At 38.7% G+C, this 27540-nt stretch overlaps 1 protein-coding gene and 1 long non-coding RNA gene across 3 annotated transcripts in view; one reads left to right on the top strand and one right to left on the bottom strand.

The window, feature by feature from the left end:
- LOC109846118 (anthranilate synthase beta subunit 2, chloroplastic-like) overlaps nt 1-2712 on the top strand; it is a 70699-nt gene extending 67987 nt beyond the window's left edge. The window contains exon 4 of the mRNA XM_020415345.1: nt 2432-2712. Coding sequence (XP_020270934.1) covers nt 2432-2545 — 114 coding nt within the window. The 3' untranslated portion in view covers nt 2546-2712. The remainder of the gene's footprint in view (nt 1-2431) is intronic.
- LOC109845559 lies at nt 25503-26570 on the bottom strand. 2 transcript variants are annotated; one of them, XR_002248422.1, is made up of 4 exons: nt 26416-26570; nt 25858-26031; nt 25748-25775; nt 25503-25604 (listed from the first exon to the last, which is right to left on the bottom strand). It is a non-coding gene; the product is annotated as an uncharacterized LOC109845559 (long non-coding RNA). The 2 variants fall into 2 exon arrangements; XR_002248421.1 differs by lacking the exon at nt 26416-26570 and having other exon boundaries at nt 25858-26097.

Here is a 27540-nt window from a genome sequence, read left to right as displayed (position 1 = left end):
GTGTTCGTTTTCACTAGCTTGTTTAAGCTTTGCTGATGTACCTTTCACTAGCTGTCCAATATGTAATCTCGTCTTGTGCCTGCGAGAAATGGTCAATGTTAGAACATGGCCTGTCCAATATGTAATCTCGTCTTGTGCCTGCGAGAAATGGTCAATGTTAGAACATGGCACACAAAAGGCCATCAATTCTACTGCGAGATAAACTGATGGTCAATGTTAGAACATGGCACACAAAAGGCCATCAATTCTACTGCGAGATAAACTGATCTAGCAAGCTAAACATGGCACACAAAATGCAAGTGATATATTTTTCAAGGAATTGGGCATCATTGAATCTCTAAAAACCTCTTTAATACCGGAGGTGTGGCCTGTCAATTTTTGAAAAAAGCATGTCACCTTTCTGATTTCTGATTTCTTTTTGCTAGTATAAGTTTCTACTTTTTTACTAGAGAAGTACGCTATGACACAGCTGTTTCCTTTCTTATTAGTCATATTTGGCTGTTAGCAATGTCAAATCAGGTGCATTTTAGTGTAGACGAGATAATTGAAATTTATTTTTTGTTTCAGGGTTACCTAGATGAGCAATTTGACCAGCTGGAAGAATTATAGGATGAAGTTAATCCCAATTTTGTGGAAGAGGTTGTGACCTTGTTCTTTAGGGACTCCTCTAGGTTACTCAATAACATTGATCAGGCTCTGTAAGTAACCACAATATACAGAACAAAGATGCCCTTATAAAATCTAGACAGTAGTCCGAAATTGTTTTTCTTTTTCATGCAGTGAGAAGTGCCCCAATGATTTCCGCAAGCTGGACACATACATGCATCAGCTTCAGGGTAGTACTTCCAGGTAAAAAACTTCACATTCTATTCAGTATTTATATTGCCAAGGTGGAGAGGGTCTCATTTTGAACAGGTACACAAAAGGCCATCAACAACTAAACAATTTCCCTAATAGAAAGGGGAAGAAACTGTAGAAATCAGAAATAAAAGGAACGAGGTACCTGAGAGTACAAAGGAGAGTGAGATCGGAAACGGATTACCTGCGAGCTCGACGACCTATATCGGAGATGAGATCGGAGACGAGACCAACAGCTCGACGAATAGATTAGTTACAAGATCGACGACGAAATCAGAGTTGAGATCGGAGACGATGAGATCGGAAAACGGCGAAGAGATTAGCGACGAGTTCAGCGATGAGATCGACGAATTTCGGCCATGGCGATCTCCCAGAGCGAACGAAGAGGGAGATATTTTAGAAAGGGGTGATGATTTGAGAGAGAGAGAGAGAGAAAGAGGGATATTTGGTAAAGCGGTGAGAAAAAATAAGACTTAGTTTCAGTGTTAAGCCCAAACCAGCCTATAAAATCGGCCCAAATCAAAATTATTGGGCCTAGCGAAGCGGTTTTTGTAAACCGTTGTCAAAGCGTTGCAAAACCGCCCCCATAGATACCTAGCGCAACGGTCATAAGCGTTGCACTAGAACTGTTGCGTTAGAGCAAATATGTGGTAGTGCATTGACTGAACGAAGTGATGCATCATGATATTCATTCTCACGCTCGAGTGTAAACTCATATGTTTTGCATGAATACGTGTTTACGTGAGCATGTGAAAACCATGATTAGTTTTTTCAAGTGACAATTTATGTGTATTTATGTGTCTCAAAGTTAATTTTGATCTAATTTTAATATTATCTGAGACATTGTCCATGTGGATAAAGTTTATTTATGGACATAACAATATAGGATATTTATAAGTCTTTATTTGCACTTAATAATAGAAATCCATATAATTACGTACAGTTACCTATTGCAATATTTGTGTTCATTTAGGGAATCAATGGTCTATTTAATTGCCAGTGGCCCCCCCCCCCCCCCCCCAAAAAAAAAAAAAAAAAGTGAAAAAAAAAACAGAATGAAGATGCTTATATGACAATCTTCCCTTATCATCTAACTTTGCCTTGGCCTAGGAGAAAATTAGAAAATTATTCCATACTGCACGAGCTTAAAATATATCAGCAGTACCTATTTGCATTCTATTTCTTGACAGGGTCCTCTCGCCATTAGTTGTTTCTTTGAGGAGTCTGCCCTAACTTGAACATGCTTGAGGTTAGTTGAATATTAGTGGGCAGAGCGCTGAATAATCAGAAGAATTAAAACTTATCCTAAGCAGCTGACACCATCTTAATATTTAGATTGATCTCCCTTTTGAATCTTTTATTGCAACAGAAGCAATCCCTCTGTAAATGTTGCCATCATAGGCATTTTGTAGCCTTTCAGGCTACAGTCATATGCCAAGAAACAATCTCTGTGAATGTTTTTTTTATGTTCTGTTAACTTTTTTGTTTGGCTAGTTGCTTTGTCTGTTAAATCCTTTTAACTGTCTTTTTTTGTCAAAAGTAGAACGAATTTGTAGAATTTTTGATGATGCAGGGAGTACAGTTCCATCCAGAGAGCATCATAACCGAAGAGGGCAAGACAATAATAATAAACTTCATCAAGCACATTGAGAAATTCGAGATGAAATCTCAACACTTGAGATTTTAGGCTGTATCCAAGAGACCTTCTCGCAAGGTGAATGAAAGGTTATCCTTATTTGTCGTGGGGCTACATGTTGGCTTTTGTTGTGAAAGAATAAAACATCTGTTGGTCATAATCTTCTGTAGCACAATAACCCTAGTTGATTATATGTAATTTTATCAGAAAAAGAATGCCTTTTTTCTTATCAACTTGTTAGTCAAAAACTGGACCTTCACTAGCATAAGGGCATGGCTATAACTAGTGTGTTTTAATAATCTCAAATGAAGTTTTTGCCTTCTTGCTTTTCCCTTCTCTTTCTTTAGTCAGTTTTCAAGCTTGTCGTTTTGATCAAAACAGATCTAGATGACATGTGATTTCTTCTTTTCTTATATATATTTTTAATTTATATATATATAGGGAGAGCAAATATGGGCCGTCCATTTCACAAACCCCTTAATCTCAACTGTCCAAATCAAAACCCCTCCTTCAAAAGAAACCAATCTTCACAAATCAGATGATTCAGATCTAGACGCCGCCCCCTCCTCTCTGAGCTCTCTCCTCCAGGTAACATTTTAATGTTTTGTTAGTTATATTTTGTTCCCTAGCATTTTAGGGATTCAAATTGGAATTTATTGATATTTTGTATATAAAGAAGTGTCATGTGTTTACTTTTCGCACAGGGCCCCTAAAATCTCAGAACCGGCCCTGGGACCGGTTAGTATGTTTCCATGGCAGATGTACACAGTTAGATCATGTTGTGCTTGTATCCATGATCTGTATAGTTTTGGTAAACAAATGCATGTAGAAAGACCACCAATTTGCGTCGACGACTTGGGTAAAGTTCGATGTATCCTTTTGAGCCTCTTAATATACCATCTCATGGTTAATATCGCAATGACTAGGTAAGCATTCCATTGGTGATTTAGGTTTTTTTTTCCCCTTTTTTTGGCCCCGAGTCGTATCCCCATACAATATATAATATATAATGGTTGTATGTGAAATCTACGCTGATAATTTTACAAGTTTAAGCTTCTTAGTGGCATCCTGTGACGCCCCTGGTTACACACGAGGTTGCAGTCCAAGGTGAATTCAGAGATGTCAAACATGTCATGGACTTACACAGTGCAATAACACGTTTCACCATCACAGTAATATCTCCCTAGTAGAATCAATTAAGAACAGTGCAAGTACAAGCATATACGAGAAAAGTAAAAATACAATGAACATGCCAAGAGAAAGAAATATCCAAAGAATATGATCATGTCTCAACTGAATAAAAAGAGTACAACTGATGAACTAAAATAAATGTAAAATATCTCAATACACGGAGTCAACTGAAATATTACTAAGGCTCTCGGCCATCAAAATAAAATACAAGTTTATAAATCACTAAACAAATACTAAACTAATATGGAGCACAAGCTGTCTATCAAAAAATAACGGCGACTATGCATAAACTCCGTCAACCTGTGGCTCTCCGAAACTCTGATCCGCTGCCTGAAAAGAAAGAGAAATAACAGTGTCCGAGCGCTAGCAAGATTACCTCCATCCGCCCCCAGGGGAAAGGGCTGCTACATATGATAGAGACTCTACCTATAGATGCATAGTCTACCTAAATCATTTACCCTGAACTAGATGGGGTTAATACTTAGAAATCCACAATATGAGACTGGTACATCGAGCGAAATAATCCGAACAAGGAAACCCTCATGTATATACCATATATATGTCTCAAATTATGAATCGTTAAATATCAACTCCAAAACAAAAAATAAAGGAATAAAGAAATGCAATACTAAAATGTCAACCAAACCAAGTCATATATGTCAACCCAACATCTCATGCTACCCTTAGATAGTCAATACGAATATCAGTACATAATCCTGTGAAATCCATAATATCATATACCCTGTCACAAAAGAACTCAATGGCGAACCACGTAAATAAATGATCTCCCGCCTAAAACTTGAGTTGTCCTAGGTTTCACAGTACTATCTCTTGTAAAGTTCTATGGTATCATCGCATCATTATGCAGAACGAACTACCTATTCAGGCATCCTAAATAAATACGGCCCACTAGCCTCATCGCATCACCGTGCGGAACGGACTACCTCCTAGGGTATCCTACGGGTATGGCTCATTAGCCTCATCACATCACCGTGTGGAATGGACTATCCCCTCAGACATCCTCATCGCATCACCTAAATAGGAAACCCAGTCAGACTGGAAAAATAATCTTTAGTATTTTAGCTGTAATTTTTTCGTCCGATCTTAGAATGAGGTGATTTAAGATGTGTTGGAAAGATACTGAAGAGACCTACAAATTTTATCTTTTGAATTTTTACAGATTCGAATTATATCGGTGTGTAATGCATATATACTCTTAACTGGTCATTTTTCCAGATTCGAATTGCATCGGTGTATAATGCATATATACTCTTAATTGATCTCAAATTAATTACTATCATGCTCATTCATAATTAAATGATATTTATCATAATATAACTCATGTAATACTATTTACAATAGTATTTTTTTTTTAATTTACGGGATTTTACATTCATCCCCCCTTAAAAGAATTTCATCCTCGAAATTCCGCAAACGTATATTTAGAGATTAATAATATGATAAAAGCACATTGGGGGAATAAACCAGACAAGGAAACCCTTATATACACATCTCGTATCATTAATCCCAAGATAGGTATCACAAGCAATATTTATACTTAACGATCTAGAATGTAAATACTCTCACTTAACCCCTAATTAAACGGAACTAGTACGTCGGGTGAAAAATCCAAATAAGGAACCCCCAATGTATATATCATATGTTCCGAATGATTAGGAGCTAAGTATTAATACTCCTATTCTAGTGTTAAATGTAAATGTGGCTATATAGATAATATGAACACAAATAAATCATAGTTAATATTTTACCTACTTGAACAGGTGTGGGTAGTCGCGACGCATATCCTCCTTGCGCTCCCAAGAAGCTTCCTTAGCTCCTTTCTGATTCCATTGTATTTTAACTAATGAAATCATCTTATTTCTAAGCTCCTTACCCGCTCTGGCAAGAATACAAAATGGAATTTTAATGATTGTCAAATCAGCCTGAATGTCTAAGTCTGATGCGTCAAACACTCTCTGCAGCTCCTCGTCGCGTAAATACTTCTTGATCATCAAAACCTAGGAAATATCGTGTACACCCGACATTAATGTGGGACGATCTAGTTGATACGAAACCGCTCCAACACGGTCAACGACCCTAAATGGTCCAACGTAACTCATGCAAGAATAATCCTAATGAATTATAAAGTATAAAGCAAGATTTAAACCTAATGATTATTTGACAGAGATTATCTCAACTATAATTAAAATCTTAAATTAATCAAATTAGGGTTAACATCCTAATTAACCAAAATTCTCAAAATAAACATGAACTATTAACATGATTAACACTATCATGATTTACAGATTAACTTAATACAGATATAACTTGTTTAAACACATTCATGTCATTAAGATCTCACAAACCTAGGGTTTAACCACAACTAATTGACATGTAAACTCAATTAATTGCATAACTAGGGTTTAAGCATGATTAGAACATGATTAACATGTTAAAAATAAAATTAAAAGTAACCCTAATAATCATGATCATATTACTATCATAAACAGCAAAGGATTTTTATAGATCTATCATAGGTTAAAGATTTATCATTAAAAATCTAAACTTTATCATGTCGGGTTAAACTTTAACATAAAAAACATCACTTTAACCATTAAAAATCTAACTTTACTAAGGGAAAGGTTTGGAGGAAGATGATCTTGCCTCAACTATGTGCTGCAACTCCTAAACACGTTTGCAAGACATTCTCCTCGCCAAAAACTACAAAGCCTCGCCTTTCTCTCGACAAACGCCTCGAGATCTCTCCCAAAACTCATAATTTAGGGTTAGGGTTTGAGGAGGAAGATGGCTTGTGTAAATCTCACATGAAAGAGAGTAAAAAGAGCTTTAAAACGAGTATATATACGCATATATACAACTGGGTTTGAAACAAAATGAATCCAACCCAAAATCTAAAAGAATCTGGAAATCAGCATGATTAGTCGACTAGTACCATTATTAGTCGACTAATGGCCTTACCAGTCGACTACTAATGTTAGTAGTCGACTACTAACACTCAAATCAGTCTGTTTGGAAAAATAATCTTTGGTATTTTGGCTGTAACTTTCTCGTCCGACCTCAGAATGAGATGATTTAAGATGATTTAGAAAGCTATTAAAGAGACATACAACTTTTGTCTTATGAGTTTTTCTAGATTCAAACTATATCTATATGTAAAATATAAATACTCTTAACTGGTCGTTTTTTCCAGATTCAGGCTCGTGCATGTCGTGCATGATTTCACTCCTATATTCATATTTATACATTGGATTGATCTCAAATCAATCCCTAGCATACTCAAACATCAATATATATTATTTATCACCATATAACATATTTATTATTATTAAGATCATAATATATTCAAAATTACGGGGTTTTACATTCTTCCTCCCTTAAAAGAATTTCGTCCCCGAAATTCCGTAATTATATCTTAGAGATTAATAATACCAAAAAAGCATATTGAGGGGATAATCCAGATAAGGAAAACCTCACATATACATCTCGTACTATTAATCTTCATATATGGAACATAGCAATATCTACACTTAACCATCTAAAATACGAATACTCCCACTTAACTCCTAACTAAGCGGAACAAGTACGTCAGGCAAAAAAATCCAAACAAAGAACCCCTCATATATATACCATATGTTCCGAATGATTAGGAGTTAAGTGTTAATATCCTCGTTCTAGCGTTAAAAATTAATATGACCATATAGATAATCATGAACACCAATCAAAATCAATCAATTTACCTACTCAAACAGGTACGGGTAGTCGCGACATATAACATCTTTGCGCTCCCCTCAGAATCCTCCTTAATATCTATACCTAATAGTTTAGAATGTAAATACTCCCACTTAACCCCTAACTAAGCGAAACTAGTACGTCGGGTGAAAAATCCAAATAAGGAACCCCTCATATATATACCATGTGTTCCGAATAATTAGGAGCTAAGTGCTAATACCATAATTCTAGCGTTAAATATAGATATGAGCATATAGATAATCATAAACACAGGCAGATCATAGTTAAATAATTTACTTGCTCAAATAGATGTGGGTCATCGTGACACATATCTTTATCGCAACCCCCAAGAAGCCTTCCAAGCTCCTTTTCGATTCCATTGAACTTTAACTAAGGGTATCATTTTATTTCTAAGCATTTTTTCCTCCTTAGCAAGAATACATACAAGAATCTCAATCATAGTCAAATCATCATGCAGTTCAATCACTGGTGCGTCCAACACTCGCTGCTACTCCTCGTCGTGTAAATGCTTCTTAAGCATCGGAACATGGAAGACATCGTGTATACTCGACATCGATGCTAGAAGATCTAGCCGATACGAAATGGCTCCTATGCGCTCAACTATCCTGAACGGACCAATATACCTCAGGGTAAGCTTTCTCCGTCTACCAAATTTCTAAACTCCCTTCATTGGTGATACTTTCAACAATACATAATCCCCAACCTGGAACTCTAATGGTTGTCGCCTCTGATCTGCATAACTCTTCTGACAACTCTACGATGTAAGAATGCGCTCCCGAATTATTGTTACCTTCTCTGTGGTTTGTCTCACGAGCTCCAGCCTAAGTAGCAAGCTGTCATCTAGCTCTGCCTAGCAAATAGGCGATTTGCAAGGCCTCCCGTACAACACCTCATACGGTGTCATACCAATAGTCACCTGGTAACTATTGTTATAAGCGAACTAAATCAATGGAATATGGTCCTCACAGCTGCCCTGGAAATCTATAACACATGCCCACAACATATCCCCCAATACTTGGTTGACTCTCTCCGTTTGTCCATTTGTCTGTGGGTGAAAAACACCAGATTACGGCAACTAGCTACCGAAAGAATTCTGGAAGCTCCTCCAAAAGTATCTCTTCAGGCCCTTGTATATTTTTATTATGCCTAGATGTACTGTGTACCTAGTACGATGCGTCTTATCAAATAAATCTTTCTTCAACTATGGATTACTTGACATCACTAATCGACCCTTCATTCGAAGTCCTCCATCTTCTCCAACGATCCAATCAGCCTTTGGCTCTTTAGAAATCTCCTCCTTTCGGATTTGAATCCAAGAGTCCTCTAACTGAGCTCTGACCACTCTATCACTCCAAGATGACTGTATTGACAAAGCTCTCAAAAATACATTTCTCCCACCGATCTCCAACCTAAAGTCAAACTGGTTAAGGGTGTGAAGATCTCGATACAATGAGCACCTCAAAGCTAAAATTTAATGTCGACGCTTCCTGCTCAACGTGTCTGCTACCATGTTCACCTTCCCTAGATGGTACTGAATCACGAACTCATAATCCTTGATAAACTCAACCCATCATCATTGTCTCTGATTTAGCTCTTTTTGAGAGAAGAGGTACTTTAAACTCTGATGATCCATGAATAGCTCGAACTACACTCCATACAGATAGTGTCTCTATGTCTTCAGTGCGAAGACCATCGCTACTAACTCCAAGTCATGCGTGGGATCGTTCTGCTCATGCGTTCTCAACTGTCATGAAATATAAGCCACTACTTTCTGGGTATGCACCAAAACACCTCCTAGATCTGCTAATGACGTATCTGTGTAGACAACAAAAGTATTATCGCTGCTCGGAATAGTCAATACCGGCGTTATAGTCAACTTAGCCTTTAAAGTCTCAAAGGCTTCCTGGCACTCTGTGCCCTAAACAAACTATGCACCCTTCTTTGTAAAGCGTGTGAGTGGCTTCACGATCTTTGAGATTTCCCGAATGAACTTTCTGTAATAGCCGACAAATCCCAAGAAACTACAGATCTCTGAAATAGTCTTCGGCGGCTCCCAATCCAATACTGCCTCAACCTTAGCTGGATCAACTGCAATGCCCTCTCCGCTGATAACGTGGTCCAAAAATCTTACCTCCGATAGCCAAAACTCGCACTTATTGAACTTAGCATATAACTGATTCTCCCATAAAGTCTGCAAAGCCAATCGAAGATGTTGCTCGTGCTCTGCTTCTGATCTCGAATAGATGAGGATGTCGTTGATAAAAATAGTCACGAACTGGTCCAAGTATGGACGAAAAACCTTTTTCATCATGTCCTTGAATACCGTGGGCGCATTGGTCTTCCCAAATGGCATGATAAGAAATTCGAAGGACCCATGGTTTTGGGAATATCCATCTCCCGAGCTCACAACTGATGATAGCCAGAATGAATATCAATCTTTAAGAAGTGTTATGCTCCCTGCAGCTGGTCAAACAAGTCATCAATCATCAGTAGTGGATACATATTCTGGATAGTAACATTGTTCAACTCACGATAATCTATACGAAGGCGCATACTGCCGTCCTTCTTCTTCATGAAGAGGACTGAAGCTCCCTATGGAGAATAACTTCGGTGAATAAAATCCTGAGATAAAAGCTCATCTAGCTGAGTTTGTAGCTCCCCCATCTCAGCAGGTACCATACGATAGGGTGCTCGGGATATCAGTGATGTGCCCGGCTGTAACTCGATGCAGAACTCAACCTCTCTCACATAAGGTAACCCGGTTATGTTCTAAAAAACATCCTAAAAATCTGAGACAACTCTAGTCTCGTGTAAATCGATGCTCTGATCCCTCAGCATCACCTCCTCGATGTACGCTAGAAATAACTCCACAAACCGGTTGTCCTGTGAGGTCGCTACTATCATCTAGACTAATGACACATCCCTGCAGATACTCTCTAATAGGGATACCTCCCTAAAAGAGTAGAGACGGATAGTAGAACGTGTAAGGGATGTGCGACTAGCTGAAGCCTATCCATGAAGGTATGAGAGATAAAAGAATGCGAAGCTCCTGAATCGAACAAGATCCGAGCTAGAAACGAATTCACTAAGAAAGTACCTTCCACTATGGCTCCACTCACACCATGGTCGCATGGTATGACTGCATAAACTCTGCCGGTGGCTGACGATTGCTAGACTGCTGGCGGTGGAACATATGCGACTATCGGTCTCTCAGGAATCTCGTGGATAGCACGAACCTGGCCTGCTGGCCTCTTAATCCTCGGAATGACAGGTGGTGCCTCTATCCTCTGTTGCTATTGGTCGTAACTGTGGCCCTACGATTGCTGACCCTAGCCTTTGCCCTGTTGTTGGGGTCTTCCAAGTCTTACAAAAGGTTTCTTGTCCTTACTATTGTCTCAGGACAGTCCTATTGACATAATAACTACAGGCATGTTTCCTGCTCTAATCGGGCTAGTTCTAGCCGCTAATCGAAGTAGTAGGTGAAATCCTCCCACGAACTTGACATTCGCTACTCCGGCGTAAACTGAATTCGGTATTACCCTCCGGCGTCCTCCTTTAAGCTGAATATAGCTAACCTATGCTTATGTACTGAATCGATGTTAAGTATATCTAATAATACTTTCCACATATTCCTTTCATTTATAAACTGTAACTGAATCCGATGTGCCCTAAAATTTCTATGCTTCCAGCTTCTAATATCTTTCTCAATATTATTGAGTCAAGCTTTGCGCTCTGCTACTCTATTAACAGTTGGATGTGGCTACGGTGTAGTTGTCAGTATTTCTTCTTAAATAGGCACGGCTGGTATGACTGGTGATGGAATTTTAGAAAGTGTAATCTGGCTTGTTACTCACTCCTCGAGTGTTGCTAATCTCTGCTTCTGTAATCGGCATTACCAAGTCGATCAGATACTATGGAGCCTGTTGCGGCTCGGGCTCTGCTTGCCCAGCTCTTTGGATACGAGTTCTACCTCGACCACATCCTCGTCCTGGCATTTATGTTATCAGGAGGAGAGCTTATTAGACACAATAAATGAGATCGTAAACACACACACACACACACACACACACACACACACACACACACACACACACAAACACACACACACACACACACACACACACATATATATATATATAATATATATATATATATATATATAATGTCCTCACTCAATCTAGGAATTCCTAGGGGACTCTATACATGAACCCTAAAAAACTCTATTCTAGCTCCACGACTCGACACAGGATGATCCTAAGGATACTAGAATTAGGGCTCTGATACCAACTGTGACGCCCCTGGTTTCACACATGGCTGTAGTCCAAGGTGAATCCAGAGATGTCAAACCTACCATGCACCCACATTGTGCATAAATATATTTTACCAATCATAGTAATATCTTCTAGTGAAATCAAATATAAGTGTAGGTACAAAATAGGCAAAGTAGGGAAATAGAAACAATAGACATGATATAGAAAGAGATATCTTATAAATAAAAATCATGTCTCAACTGAAATACATCTGATATCTGAAATAATAAAAATGTCTCAAGAAGAGTCAACTGATAATAAACAAAGGCAAACTACATTTACAATATGAGTACAAAACTCTAATGTTTGAATAGTGAAAATAAGTCTTTAGTGGAGTCTCTACTAATGAATCATGCGACGCGACTATGCAAAATCTCTGTCATCCTACAACCCTCCGGAACTTTGAGCTGCCTGAAAAAAAATTAAAATAAAAAGAACAATAATAAGAGCGTCAGAGCGCTACAGCAAGATCACCTCCATCCGCCCCCAGGGGAAGGGCTGCTAGATGGAGTGAAGGTTCTATCTATTAAGTATAGTCTACCTAGATCTTTTTCCCTGTATCTAAGTGGAATTAACATTTAGAAACCTACAACACGAGACATAGTACATCGAACGAAATAATCCAAACAAAGAAACCCTCATGTATATACCATATGTATCAAATTATAGATATCTAAATAATAATACCAAACTAAAAATAAACAACCTAAATAGAATCAACAATTAGAAATCCACAACACGAGATTGGTACGACCAATGAATTAATCCAAACAAGGAAACCCTCATGTATATACCATATGTATCAAATTGTGAATTGCTAATCATTGATCCTAACCTAAGAATAAAATAAAGCAATAAAGAAAGTTAAGATATTCATAATATCGTATTTATAATATCTTCCATTATCACTAGGAAGATAAGATAAATATCAGCATATAATCACGCGTACTTTCAAGAGCAAAGTACCACGGTTATATATCTCGACAACGGGTCATAAACATAACTGGCATGCGCTAAAGACTTAGGCTATCAATAATCGTCTCAATGCAAATCCTTGCAAGATTCTGATTTTATCATATTATCATGCGCAACGGACTACCCTGTAGGTATCCTAAACAGTGTACACGGCTCATTAGTCTTATAATGATCTTAGTGCGTAACATTAGTGCGGAAAGGCCTACCATATAGGCATCCTAAAAGACGACTCACAAACCTCATCGCACCCTCGTATGGACGGACTGCTAGGAAAAGCATCCAAACCCGACTCAATGGCTTGTACAAATGGAATATCGACGCACTACCCCACGTAGTACTAAAACTGAGCTCATCAACGATATCCATCTCGTGTGTGTAACTGTGTAATCAACTCTATCTCAAATATATCGGGTCAAAACCTATCATAATCCCCTTCGGGATACCAAAGTGTGTGCTACGACATTATTCATGTATATTCATGACTGTACATATATTATCGTGCGACTCGAACCCCGCGATCGCATCTTAAAATAGTGCAACTTAATATTCAGGAAATCTATCTTAGTAGTCGACTACTAAGCTTAGTAGTTGACTACACTGAGTCTATCCAGACTCTGTATTCAGGAAAACTGTCTTAGTAGTCGACTACTAATAGCACAGATATAGCTTTTGCATGTTTCGTATATTGTAACTCGTTCAAAAAAAATCTTTATTATCATGAAGTATAAAAAAAAGATTTAAATTTAATAATTATTTGACAGAGATTATCTCAACTATAATTAAACTCTTAAAGTAATCAACTTAGGGTTAACATCCTAATTAACCAAAATTCTAAAAATAAATATGAACTATTAACATGATTAACACTAACACGATTTACAGATTAACTTAATACAAATATAATTTTTTTAAACACGTTCATGTCATTAAGATCTCACAAACCTAGGGCTTAACCATAGTTAATTAACATGTAAACTCAATTAGTTGCATAACTACGATTTAAACATGATTAGAGCATGATTAACATGTTAAAAACGAAATTAAAAGTAACCCTAATGATCATGATCATATTACTATCATAAACAGCAAAGAATTTTTACAGATCTATCATGAGTTAAAGATTTATCATTAAAAATCTAAACTTTATCATGTCGGGTTAAACTTTAACATGAAAAACATTACTTTAACCATTAAAAATCTAATATTTACTAAGGGAAGGGTTTGGAGGAAGATGATCTTGCCTCAACTACGTGTTGCAACTCCTAAACACGTTTGCAAAAACTTCTACTCACGAAAAACTGCAAAACCTCGCCTTTCTCTCGACAAACGCCTCGAAATCTCTCCCAAACTCACAATTTAGGATTAGGGTTTGAGGAGGAAGGTGGCTGGGGTAAATCTTATGCGAAAGATGGTAAAAAGAGCTTTAAAACTAGTATATATACACATATATACAACTGGGTTTGAAACAAAATGAATCCGATCCGAAATCTGAAAGAATCAAGAAATCAGCCTGATTAGTTGACTAATACCATTATTAGTCGACTAATGGCCTTACCAGTCGACTACTAATGTTAGTAGTCGAATACTAAGACTCAACTCAGTTCGTTTGAAAAATAGTCTTTGGTATTTTGACTGTAACTTTCCCATCAAACCTTAGAATGAGATTATTTAAGATGATTTGGAAAGCTGTTGAAGAGACCTACAACTTTTATTTTTTGAGTTTTTCCATATTCAAACTGTGTCTGTGTGTAAAACATAAATAATCTTAACTGGTCGATTTTTTCAGATACAGGCTCGTGCATGTTGTGCATGATTTCACTCTATATTCATATATATACATTGGATTGATCTCAAATCAATCTCTAACATACTCAAACATTAATATATGTTATTTATCACCAGATAATATATTTATTATTATTATTTATCATAATATATTCAAAATTATGGGGTTTTACAAACATGTCCTCCAACACTTGGTTAACTCTCTTTGTTTGTCCATTTGTTTGCGGGTGGAATACAGTGTTATATGGTAACTGGCTGCCGAAAGAATTCTGGAAGCTCTTCCAAAAGTGTGAAGTGAAAACCGAGCCACGATACGATACAATCATCTCCAGAACTTCATGCAATCGTCCAATCTCCCGGATGAATATTCTCGTATAAGTCTCCATCGTGTAATTTGTCTTAACGTGTAAGAAGTACGCCGACTTCATCAAATATATTCTTCTTCAACTGTGGATTCTCGGGTATTACAATCCGGACTTTCTTTCGAAGACCCCCATCTTATATGATGGTCCTATCTATCTTGGGTTCTTGGAAATTTACCCTTTTCGGATTTGAATCCAATTGTTTCCCGATTGAGCGCTGATTACTCTGTACATCCATGATGGCTGTACGGCTAACGTTCCCAATCAAGAACTGGCCCCACTTGGCTAGTTCAACATTAATGCCCTCCTTGCTAATTATATGGCACAAAATCTAATCTCTGAAAGTTAAAACTTGCGTTTACTAAATTTAACATACGACTGATGCTCTCACAAAGTCTGCAATGTTAGAGGAATGTGTTGCTCCCGCTCGGCCTCCGATCTCGAATAAATAAGCATGTCATCGATAAACACTATCACGAACTGGTCCAAGTATGGATGAAAAATTTGGTTTATCAAATCCATGAATACTGTGGGTGCATTGGTTATCCCAAATGACATAATAAGAAACTCAGAAGACCTTTATCGAGTCAGGAAGGCAGTCTCAGAAAATATCCATCTTCTGAACCCAGCAACTGATGGTGACCTTATTCAACTGGCAATAATCTATACACAAACACATGCTATCATCCTTCTTCTTTACTAAGAGGATTGGTGCTCCCTATAGAGAATGACTCCGGCGAATAAAGCCCTGAGGTAATAGCTCATCTAACTTAATCTGTAGCTCCTTCATCTCAACAGGTACCATACGATAAGGTGTTTGGGATATCGGCACTGTGCCTAGCTGTATCTAGATGCAAAACACAACCTCTCTCACTGGAGGTAATTCAGGTATGTCCTAAAAGATATCCTAATATTCTGAGATGACTCCAGTCTCGCTCAAATCTGCACCCCGATCCTGCATCATCACCTCCTCGACGTATATCAAAAATGACTCCGTATTCTGGTTACCCTATGAGGTTGCTACTATCTACTCAAACCCATCGAACATTCATGAGCTGACTATTTTAATAAAATAGTCGATACTGATATGGTAGGATGATAGCCAATCTATACCAACAATCACGTCGAACTTGGACATACGCAAGACGACCAAATTGACTACGAACATAAACTCATCTAAGTTGATTATGCATCTCCTACAAATACTCTCTAAAAGGGACACCTCTCCCAAAAAGGGGATAGAAAATGACAGAGAAAAATCTAAAGGCTGCGTTATAAGCTGAAGCCTAATCATGAAAGCATAAAAGATTAACAAATGTGAAACTCTAAAATAAGATACGGGCAGGGAAGGAGTTCACAAGTAACGTACCTTCCACAACGGTCCCGTTCACACCATAAGGTATGACTGCATAGTCTCTACTCGAAACTGGGGTCTGATGTGCTGAAGTGTCTGGAACGTATGGGACCATATGCCCCTGAGGTACCTCCTGTATGGCATGTACCTTGCTGTCGATCCTCAGAAAGGTCGGCAGTGCCTCAATCCTCTGCTGTTGGCCATGCCCACGGCCTTGCGGCTGCTGACCCTAGCCTCTGCCATGCTGGCCTCCTGCTGGTGCCTTGCGACAATCCCTCACCCTATGTTCGATTTTGTTGTAGTTATAACAAGCGCCCTGAGTCTTGCTTTGAATCTTGCGTTGCTGCGACGCCCTCGAATTCTGCTGCGACCCCTTCTTATAAGGGCCCTGCTGCTGTTGTCCTTCGAACTCTGAATTAGATCTCTTGCTCTTTCTTTTATCCTCGGGCTGTCCTACTTTAGAATTTCCTTCCTTGTTCTTCGGGAACATAGCAGTTTTTATCTCCTGTGAGATAGCAGCGTCAGCTACCTCTCGCACTGAACGGAATCGTCTAGAAACAAGGTAATGATGAAGGTTTGGACGAAGTCCCATTAAAAACATCTGAGTCTGACGCTCCCCGATCTGCCACATGCCCATGAATCAAAGTAGGCTCATGAATTTACTCTTATAATCAGCTACAATCATGTCTCCTTACTCCAAACGGGCTAACTCCAACTCTTTTCTAGCCTTGGCCGCTGATGATACATACTGCTTGTCAAAGAAGTAAACGATGTCCTCCCAGGTGAGTGTCATGTGCTGATCTGGTGTAAACTAAAGTCTGTACTAACCACCGGCATATCTCTTAAGGCTGAAACCCAAAAAAGCCATGAAATTTTGGTGCTCTCATCTTCTGGTATCTCTCAACTAAACGGAGCCAAGCCTCCTGCTCGGCGGCCCTATCGATAGCTGTTGGTGGTGGTGTAGCTGTCGTTGTGGCTTCTTCAATGGGTATTTCTTACTGAGCCTGATTTGTCATTCACTCCTCCATTGCTGCTGACCGAGCTATGAGCGGTGCCATGAGATCAATCAAGTACTATTTCCAATTGACTTAAATGCGCCTGTTATTCTGGGTTCTATCAACTTGCCTTACTCCCTGAGCATTGATATCTTATACAGTCCTCTCTTGCTTTCCCCCTCATCCTCTTTGTACATAATAAGTTTTCAGGAGTAGAGCTAATTGAATTACGTAAATGAAGAATTTTCTTCTCTATTAACTTTATTTTATTATTATATTTCCTATATATATATATTATATATCTATAATATCAATTCAGGCAGTAATATCATTATAATAACAGCAAAGATAGTTTTTAATCACAAAAAATTTGTAATTTTTTTCGGCTTTAAATATATATTATATATATAAATTATGTAATAATATATATATTAATATGTAATATATATATATTAATATATATATATATATAATGTTATATATATTATATTATTATATGTATATATATATATATATGTATATTTTAATATATATATTAATATGTAATAAAAAATATTTATTAATATATAATTATATATAATAATATATATATATCATTTATATATAAATAATATATTATATATGTATATTATAATATAAATATAATATGTTAATTATAATAATATAATATGTAAATATATATATATATATAATAATATATATTATCTATATATATATATATATATATATTAATATATATATTTATATAATATATATATGTATATATATATATTATAATATATATATATTATATAGTAATGTAATATATTATATATATATATATATAATATATATATAATAATATAATATATATTATTATTATAATATAATTATATAATATTATATTATATATACGTTTTCTCACTCAATCTAGCGGACTCTATACATGATTCCTAGGAAACTCTATCCTAGCTCCACGACTTGTCAGAGGATGATCCTAAGGATGCTAGAACTAGCTCTTATACCAACTATGGCGTCCCTGGTTTCACACGAGGCTACAGTCCAAGGTGAATCTAGAGATGTCAAACATGACATGCACCCACATAGTGCAATAACACGTTTCACCATCATAGTAATATATCTCTAGTGAAATTAATTAAGAACAGTGCAGGTACAAGCAGATACGAGAAAAGTAAAAATGTAATGAACATGCCAAGTGAAAGAAATATCCAAACAATATGATCATGTCCTAACTGAGTAAAAAGAGTACAACTGATGAACTGAAATAAATGTAAAATATCTCAATACACGGAGTCAACCGAAATAGTACTAAGACTCTCAGCCTTCAAAATGAAATACAAGTTTATAAATCACTAAGCAAATACTAAACTAATATAGAGCATAAACTATCTATCAAAAAATAACGGCGACTATGCAGAAACTGTGTCAACCTGCGGAGGCTCTACCTATATATGCATAGTCTACCTAAATCACTTACCATGTATTAGATGGGGTTAATACTTAGAAATCCACAACACGTGACTGGTACGTTGAGCGAAATAATCCAAACAAGAAAACCCTCATATATATACTATATGTATCAAATTATGAATCACTAAATATCAACTCTAAAACTAAAAATAAAGGAATTAAGAATGCAATACTAAAATATCAACCTAACCAAATCATATATGTCAACCCAACACTCATGCTACCCTTGGGTAGTCAATACGAATATCAGTACATAATCCTGTGAAATCCATAATAGCATATACCCTATCACAAAAGAACTAAACGGTGAACCACGAAAATAAATGACCTCCAGCCTAAAACTCGAGTTGTCCTAGGTTTCATAGTACTATCTCTTGCAAAGTTTTATGGTATCATCACATCATTATGCAGAACGGATTACCTATTTAGGCATCCTAAATAAATACGGCTCACTAGCCTTATCGCATTACCATGCGGAATGGACTACCTCCTCGGTATCCTACAGGTACGGTTCATTAGCCTCAACACATCACCGTGCGGTACGGTGTGTAATGCATATATACTCTTAACTGGTCGTTTTTTTCCAAATTCGAATTGCATCGATGTATAATGCATATATACTCTTAATTGGTCTCAAATCAATTACTATCAAGCTCATTCATCATTAAATGATATTTATCATAATATAACTTATTTAATACTATTTACCATAGTATTTCATTTAAAAATTTTATGGGGTTTTACACATCCAAAGCATGTGATACCTCTGAACACTACTCCACCACTAAAGCAGTCACCGTGTACTAAGAAGGTTCGCCAAGATTGCACGATGAGTGGCATTCACACGATTTTTGTATGTAGCAAACCTGCAACCATCACGGATCAGATTGTAGGAGCTATGTGGTTGGGAAAATAATATGGGAATGTCCCCAAGTCCTTTCAGGTCAACATGATCCAAGGCAAATCTATGATGAAAGGGAATTTGAGCTAAATACTATCAGGCCCATCATCATCAATTATTATGTATTCCAGGCTACAGAGATCTCTTCGTCATAGGGGGAGGAAGTTGTTGGTTCAGGGGATCGGTGTCTCCCTTGATAGTACGATCTTCCTAGCCATGCGACCTCTTGCACTTCTAAGACAAGCGATCTCTTCTATGCAGGGGAATTAGCTGTCAATTATGAGAGACCATCATCTCTCTGCTAGATTAAATCTAATTATAGGCACATATATTATATTAGTGTGTAATACTATCTTTAAGGTTGACCCGCATAAAGTGATCAATTAGTTAATTTGGGTCAATGGGTATTTAATGCAATCATGGGCTAATTGTGTAGATGCCAGGTTGTAATTATAATTTGATGAGGGGCCAAATTATAAAAATACAATATCTATAAATAAGGGGTTATGGTCCCTAATCTAAGGTTACGTTCTCTATTCTCTTAATCCTCATTTAAAGAGAAATCTAACAGAGAAACCCTTAAGATTGAAGAACAAACCCTAATTCAAATTCGTGCAAATTCGTCATGGATTCAGGTATGCTTCCTCTCTTCTTGTTATAATTAATCTCTTTGAATCAATCACAGTTATATATTGTATGTTTTAGATCGATTAAGATCAACAAGTGGTATCAAAGCCACCGTGATTAGTTATCTGAGTTTTATGTTAAGTTGGAGAAAATAGGGTTTGTTTGGATCTGTTGCACGTATGAACAGTTGAGTTCATGTTTTGTTTGTTTTTTCTTTCAGTTGTTAAATCTGGATCAAATTATGGATTCAGATTTTATGCAATGTCATGAATTAAGGATCAAATCATTGATCAATGGATCGTGTACAACTATTTGTTTTGGTTGTAGCTCACTTAACTCTTCGCCGGCAATCTCTTGGCTGGCGGCCCCACTATCAAATGAAGACAGTGGTGGTGGCAATCAGGAACCTTAGGGTTTCAACCCTAGGGGTGCATGAGCTTAAGCGGCGACAGCCATCAGGTTCGAAACCCTAAGGGGTGCAGGAGATCGTGCATGAAATCGTGCAGAAATTAGGGAGGTGGCGGTTACCTCGATTTAGGTGAGCTTTGTAGGCGTCGAAAAATGCTTGCAGACATCCAAATACCACTCAAAACAATATGGGAGAACAATCTACACGTCATCAGGCAACACAAGGTGGCGCGGCAGCCCATGGCGTCGCGGCTAAGGCGCGACAGCACATAGTGCCGCGGCTAAGGTGCGACAGCACATAGTGCCGCGGCTAAGGCACGACAGCCTGTTGTGTCGCGGCTTAGACGCTGCAACCTAGGGTGCCGCGGCTATGTTAAAGGAGTGTTGTGGCGGTTACAAGGCAGTTATATGATGATTTTTTGAGGCCTACGTGGCAGCATATCAGAAATAGAACGTGTGCTGACGTGGACAAGCAGTTAAACCACGAAAAAAGTGGTTAAAGGTCGTGGGAGAACGGTTTTAAGCACGATGGAACGTGCTGATAACCATCTCTTTGGCCGCGGCAGCCTATACTGCCGCGCCAATAGCCACGACAGTGTAGACTGCAGCGGCCAAAGAGAAAACACTCGGTCAGTTATTTTGCCCCTGTTTCAACTGTGGTGCACTGAGACCCCTATAAATACCTCCCTATACACAAAATAAAGGGAGGGAGCATTTTGGAGCAGAAGAGGCTGGAGCTTTCAGTGATTTTGAAGAAGAGAGAGAACTTTCACCCTTTGACAAGCATCATTCGGTGATTCCTAGAGATCTAAGCTCAGACTTGATCTTTGGAAGAACGGACATCTTACATCGATAAGATATTCGTTTTCAAATCTTTACTTCGATAAACGAAGGAGAGATCCCTAAGCACCTTCACGATCTTTGAATCGGTGGTCAACGAGCCAAAGCACTCACGGCACAGGCAAAGTCCCACAAAAACAGTAGTTGATAAACGACTTCTGTGTTATTTTCTCGAAAGTTGTAATTTTGTTTATTTTTCATTGTAACATTCTGTAAGCAATCGAAGTTTAATGGAATCTGCAATGGAAACGACTTTCGCTGAAAACAAACTGGCGACCACAGTGGGAGCCAGCGGTCTCGCTGCCGAGACCGCAGTGTCGCAGCCGATCAAAATCATCGTCACTGAAGAGATCGAATACGAATTCGATCAAGCAAAATTCGAGGAATACTTGTCATCCTCATCCTCAAAATCTTCCTCATCCCGCAAGTGCAGGAAGATTTCTTCTTCAAATAAGGTTTCCAAGTCTCCAATTCAGATGAAGACCGCAGATGAAGATTCTTACCAAGTCATCGCCAAGGAATCTCTCTGCAATATCTCTGCTCCTAAGGACTCTGCACCAATTAAAGAGTCATTAAATCATGGCCAGCCGATAATGACAAAGAGGGCTCGTCAAAGACAGCGCCAGCGCCGCGCTCGTCAATTGGCTAAGGCTATGCAACAAACCGACGGAGTCCATTACTATACGGACTTAAAGTCGAGAAAGGAAAAGGTGAACCAATTGCCTCAACAGCAAACCAATCACATCTCTGCACAGCTTACGACGGAGGAATGGACTCTGGTCAAAAGAGCTCGTTCTACTCTCAAAGAGCGTATGCAAAGGCGTCAAGCAAAGGCGGCTCGCGCTCGTGCCCTTCGTCAACAAGCGCAGAGGAATAAGAAAGAAGTGGTGTCTGAAAAGCCATCGAAGAACTGCAAAGCTTGGGTTCCAAAGAATGAAAATACCCAAAAATTACAAAGGGGTGTAAACTTTAACCGCGGCAGCTCATACTGCCGCGGTAATCTATTCGACCGTGGCAGTCAGAGCTGCCGCGGCACTTTGTTCAACCGCGACAGTGAAGACTGCCGCGGCACTTCATGTGGTCATGATGTTCAACGCCGTCGCAAAACCACATCTGAAGTTCCATCGACATCCAATCCTGGTCCTTCTACTGCAACAGCGTCTACTTCATCCCCAGTGAATCCCTGGGTTAGACCAGATTTGTCCAAATTCAAGATCACTATGACGGATCGCCTTGGTCCTTTGGCTGCTGATCGAGGCAAAGCCCCAGTTAAAGAAGATCCAAGTCCAGCAAACAAACCCTTAGTGGTTTCCTATACAGGGGGTCGTAAACACCCTCCTGTCAGAATTGCACCAGTCCTAAACGAGAGAATACCAGTTCACTCTCGTTTAGGACCTCTGAAAACTCTACACCCGTAAGGGGGTGGATTTAAAAATTCAACTTTGGATCGCTCAGAGGCGACGACCAGTCGTCCTGTGCATGTTAACAAAGTTCAAAAGCAAAAGATAGGTTGCTCAAATCACAATAATGATGAGCTGTACTATCAGAAAAATGACTCAAGAAAGAGGATTGCCCGAGAAGATGAGTCCCATTGCGCATACGAAAGACTCATTAAGGCAGTATTGACTGAGTGCGGTTGCTCTAAAAATAATTCAACAAGAGTATCCGTATTTCAAAGATTATCCAACGAAGCGTCAAGACCCAAGACAAGACGTTTCAACAAGAAGAAATCTGTAATCCGACGGGATGAGTTCCCTGAGGTCACTATCAACATGACCAACAAGGGAAAGCAAAAGTCAGTTAACCACGACCCTGATTTCTCTCTGGGAGGGAGAGTTGAGCGGGGTCTTTCTCAAAGGATGTCACGGCTACAAAGAAGAGCCGACTTACGTCGAGATTACAGGAGAATGCACGAGGGTTTATCTTCAGATGAAGAATTGTCAGACACTTGTTCCGCTATTGCATCGGACGATACCGCGTCCAGTGTTGGATGAGTCAGAGAATCGTTCGCGATCACGCCGGATCAACTGGCTCACATACTTCAGGAAGCGTTGACTAAACAACGCGAAGAAATTAGAGCTGAATTTAAAACCGAGATGGAGTTGACTATGCAGCAGATGCGAGATTTGCAGGTTCAGCAACACCAACCGGAGTCGAGCCAGAAGGCGGAATCCAGTCGGCGTAATGAAGAGGATGAGACTATCTTTGACGATCCTCCTCCAGATAAAGACAACTCCGAAAGAGGTCCGACCAAATCATCCACTCAACCTCCACAGATCTACTTAAAGAAAAGTGAGGAAGAGGATAAGAAGATGCATGATCTCGAGAGCAAAGTCAACGCTCTGATGACGGCTCAGGAAGTGAAGAAAACAGGCATTCCATACCCGTACCCGAGGGAGTGGGACCTGATTCCTTATCCCTAGAAATTTAATTTGATTAACTTTACTCCTTTTGATGGCAGGGGTTCACCAACTCAGCACTTGATCTATTTCAAGTCGCATCTCGGCGCAATATCCGGGAACGAAGCCCTGATGGTCCGGTCATTCGTAGGAACCCTTCGCGGGCCTACCTTCGATTGGTACCGACGCCTTAAGCCCGGGAGTGTCACTAGCTGGGAGGATATGGAAGAACTATTCCTCACCAATTTCTTCGACGACGACACAGAGATCTCAATTGGCACGTTGTTGGATGAGAAGCAGAAAGATGGGGAATCAGTCGATGTCTTTGTCAAACGATTCCGAGACAAAGCGGTGAACTGCAGAGATCCACTCACAGAGGAATTTTTTCTGCAAACGTGTCATAATAACCTGTCTCTGGATGTATTAGAGGTCATGGGGGTTGTGCCCTCTAAAACTTGGAAGGAGTTGAAAGTGAGGGGTGAACAGGCTGAACGCTTTCTCAAGAGAAAGAATCTGGAGAGAGGTCTGCCACCAGCTAATAACCAAAAGCAGAACTTTAATCCTCGAGGCAGAGGAAGAGGGTCCGTGGCCGCTGTCGACGCACATCAAACATCACAACAGCCACCGCAACAACAACCGCAGCAGTCATCCTTCCAACTGGCGCCAAATCAGAATCAGCAACCTCCGAGGCAACCTAAAACTTCGGAACCCAGATTCCCGAAGGAATACTCTTTCAAAGATGATGAAGTTCCGGTCATCTTCAAATACCTATTAGAGAACAACAAGATCAAGCTTCTGCCGGTCACAAACCAAGAAGAAGCAATGAAGATCAATGATCCAAAGTACTGTGCATATCACAGAAGGGTCCACCATCCCACTAAGGCGTGTTATGTCTTGAAAGACAAAATAACCTCCTCTAACCTGAAAAGATTATCACTCCACATAAGATATATACCAAAAATATCATAATAAATACATAAATGTCACATCATATATACCTCTCCACCACCATGAACTTCATGCTCGTCAAACGCCAAAAAATATCATAAATTAGAAATTCTAATTAGAAATACATGTGTGCAAATATGAATAAATTAGAAAGTTAATAGTTTAAAGATTATTCCCTGTGTTATCATTTATATTCATTGCACCACAAGTAAAAACAAAATAAATATATACCATGTAAATTACTCCTTTTATTTGATTAAGAAAAATTAATATATACCATGTAATTTTTAACAGGTTGGATCAATGAACTATATCTGAAAAATAAGAAGAGGAAAGAGATAAATGTTTCACTAACTATTCGAAAGGTCTCTTTTACATACTGTTTCAACCACCCGTATGCATCCGAGCAATTAGCCGAGCAGGGGGTAGTGAAAGCTGTACCTTCTAAAACTCTGATGGAGCTGGGGGTGATTATAAGTCCACCCTTAGCAACCGAGAAGCCTCAAAGAATTGATAAGCAAAAGGAGAAAGAACCTCAATACAAAGAGGTTCAAGTTCCGAGGCAGTCTCGTTTCGATCGATCGATTGGACGAGATAAACCCGAAAGCTCGAACATTTCATACCACTTAAAGAGAGATATAAGCAAAACAAATTCCTTTGTTAATGCTATACCTGCACTTCTACTTATCTGCATGACTCTGAGCTCTTTGGACTTGATCCTCCTGTATCTACACATTCAAGTATATATATTGCCTATTTGATGAGAACTGATACCTAATTTGAGATGTCAATAAATCGCTATAAGAACAAGTTAATTTATGATCATACCGAAAATGGATGAGGAAAATAAAATTGTCAATTTGCTTGCATCATACTATAGTAAGGAGGACGCTTTAGTACTGGAAATGTATAGTCACCTGGTTGATTTGTTTGAAAACCTTGATACTGCTACAATATACGTTCAAAATAATTATAGAAAAAGAGAAATATAATGATAGTTGTTAAATATTTTTTGAATAAACCAAACCTGAATAACTTGTTGAAATCCCAACCCCTCATTCATCAAAGAAAATTTGAACCCCTCATTTGCTCCCCGTGAAATTCTCACAAATCACACCGCGAGTGACCAGACCCAATTATCAATGCTCCCCGTGAAACTCTCCTCCGGTCGCCGCCTCCAGATGTTCACCACCCTCCTCCGCTGCAAATATATAGAAATAAATACTATATTAGAAAATAGAATCGAATTAATTACCAATCTGGTAATTTGGCCTACCTCTCCCATTGCAACACTATAATTACAGGGCCATGATTATCCACCAAAATAATGTAACTATCCGTGCTCTATCCACCAAAATTACAGGGCCATGATTATAAGATTCAACACTAACAAAATACCAAGCGATCCATAAAAAATGATGTATGTTTATTTCTATTCTTTGCGTTTAGCCAGCGAAATAAGTAATCACAAGCCTCATAAATCAACAAAACTGCAAACAAAAGTTCAGATCATAACTTTCTTCTAAAAAAACTAAATAATGAACAAAAAAATAGGGGGAAAATAGGGTTTTGAGAGAAGGAATACTCGGTGGTGGCCTATTTTTTTCGAAGGAGCCGCCAAGGGTTTTGGTAGAGTTGGGAGGTGAGAGACGGGGGTGCTGCGTGGAGACGCTGCGGGTGCAGCGCGTGTGCTGGAGGTTTCTTCAGCGAGAGGAGTTGCTAGCGATCGTTCTGGAGAGATTTGGGGGTTTGGAGATAGAGAGGGGGGACAGTTAGGATCGTCTCAAATTCCCATCTTGGTCAAACCTTTAAACAGTTAGGACCAAAGCCAAAATCCCCTCTCGATTCGTTCCATGAACGAGAGGTCCACAAATTGAACGATCAAACCTTTAAACAGTTAGGATCGTCTCAAATTCCCATCTTGGTCAAACCTTTAAACAGTTAGGACCAAAGCCAAAATCCCCTCTCGATTCGTTCCATGAACGAGAGGTCCACAAATTGAACGATCAAACCTTTAAACAGTTAGGATCGTCTCAAATTCCCATCTTGGTCAAACCTTTAAACAGTTAGGACCAAAGCCAAAATCCCCTCTCGATTCGTTCCATGAACGAGAGGTCCACAAATTGAACGATCAAACCTTTAAACAGTTAGGATCGTCTCAAATTCCCATCTTGGTCAAACCTTTAAACAGTTAGGACCAAAGCCAAAATCCCCTCTCGATTCGTTCCATGAACGAGAGGTCCACAAATTGAACGATCAAACCTTTAAACAGTTAGGATCGTCTCAAATTCCCATCTTGGTCAAACCTTTAAACAGTTAGGACCAAAGCCAAAATCCCCTCTCGATTCGTTCCATGAACGAGAGGTCCACAAATTGAACGATCAAACCTTTAAACAGTTAGGATCGTCTCAAATTCCCATCTTGGTCAAACCTTTAAACAGTTAGGACCAAAGCCAAAATCCCCTCTCGATTCGTTCCATGAACGAGAGGTCCACAAATTGAACGATCAAACCTTTAAACAGTTAGGATCGTCTCAAATTCCCATCTTGGTCAAACCTTTAAACAGTTAGGACCAAAGCCAAAATCCCCTCTCGATTCGTTCCATGAACGAGAGGTCCACAAATTGAACGATCAAACCTTTAAACAGTTAGGATCGTCTCAAATTCCCATCTTGGTCAAACCTTTAAACAGTTAGGACCAAAGCCAAAAT

The sequence above is a fragment of the Asparagus officinalis genome, chromosome 6, assembly GCF_001876935.1.
Source record: "Asparagus officinalis chromosome 6, Aspof.V1, whole genome shotgun sequence".
NCBI lineage: Eukaryota > Viridiplantae > Streptophyta > Magnoliopsida > Asparagales > Asparagaceae > Asparagus > Asparagus officinalis.
This window is presented reverse-complemented; position numbering and strand designations above follow the sequence as displayed.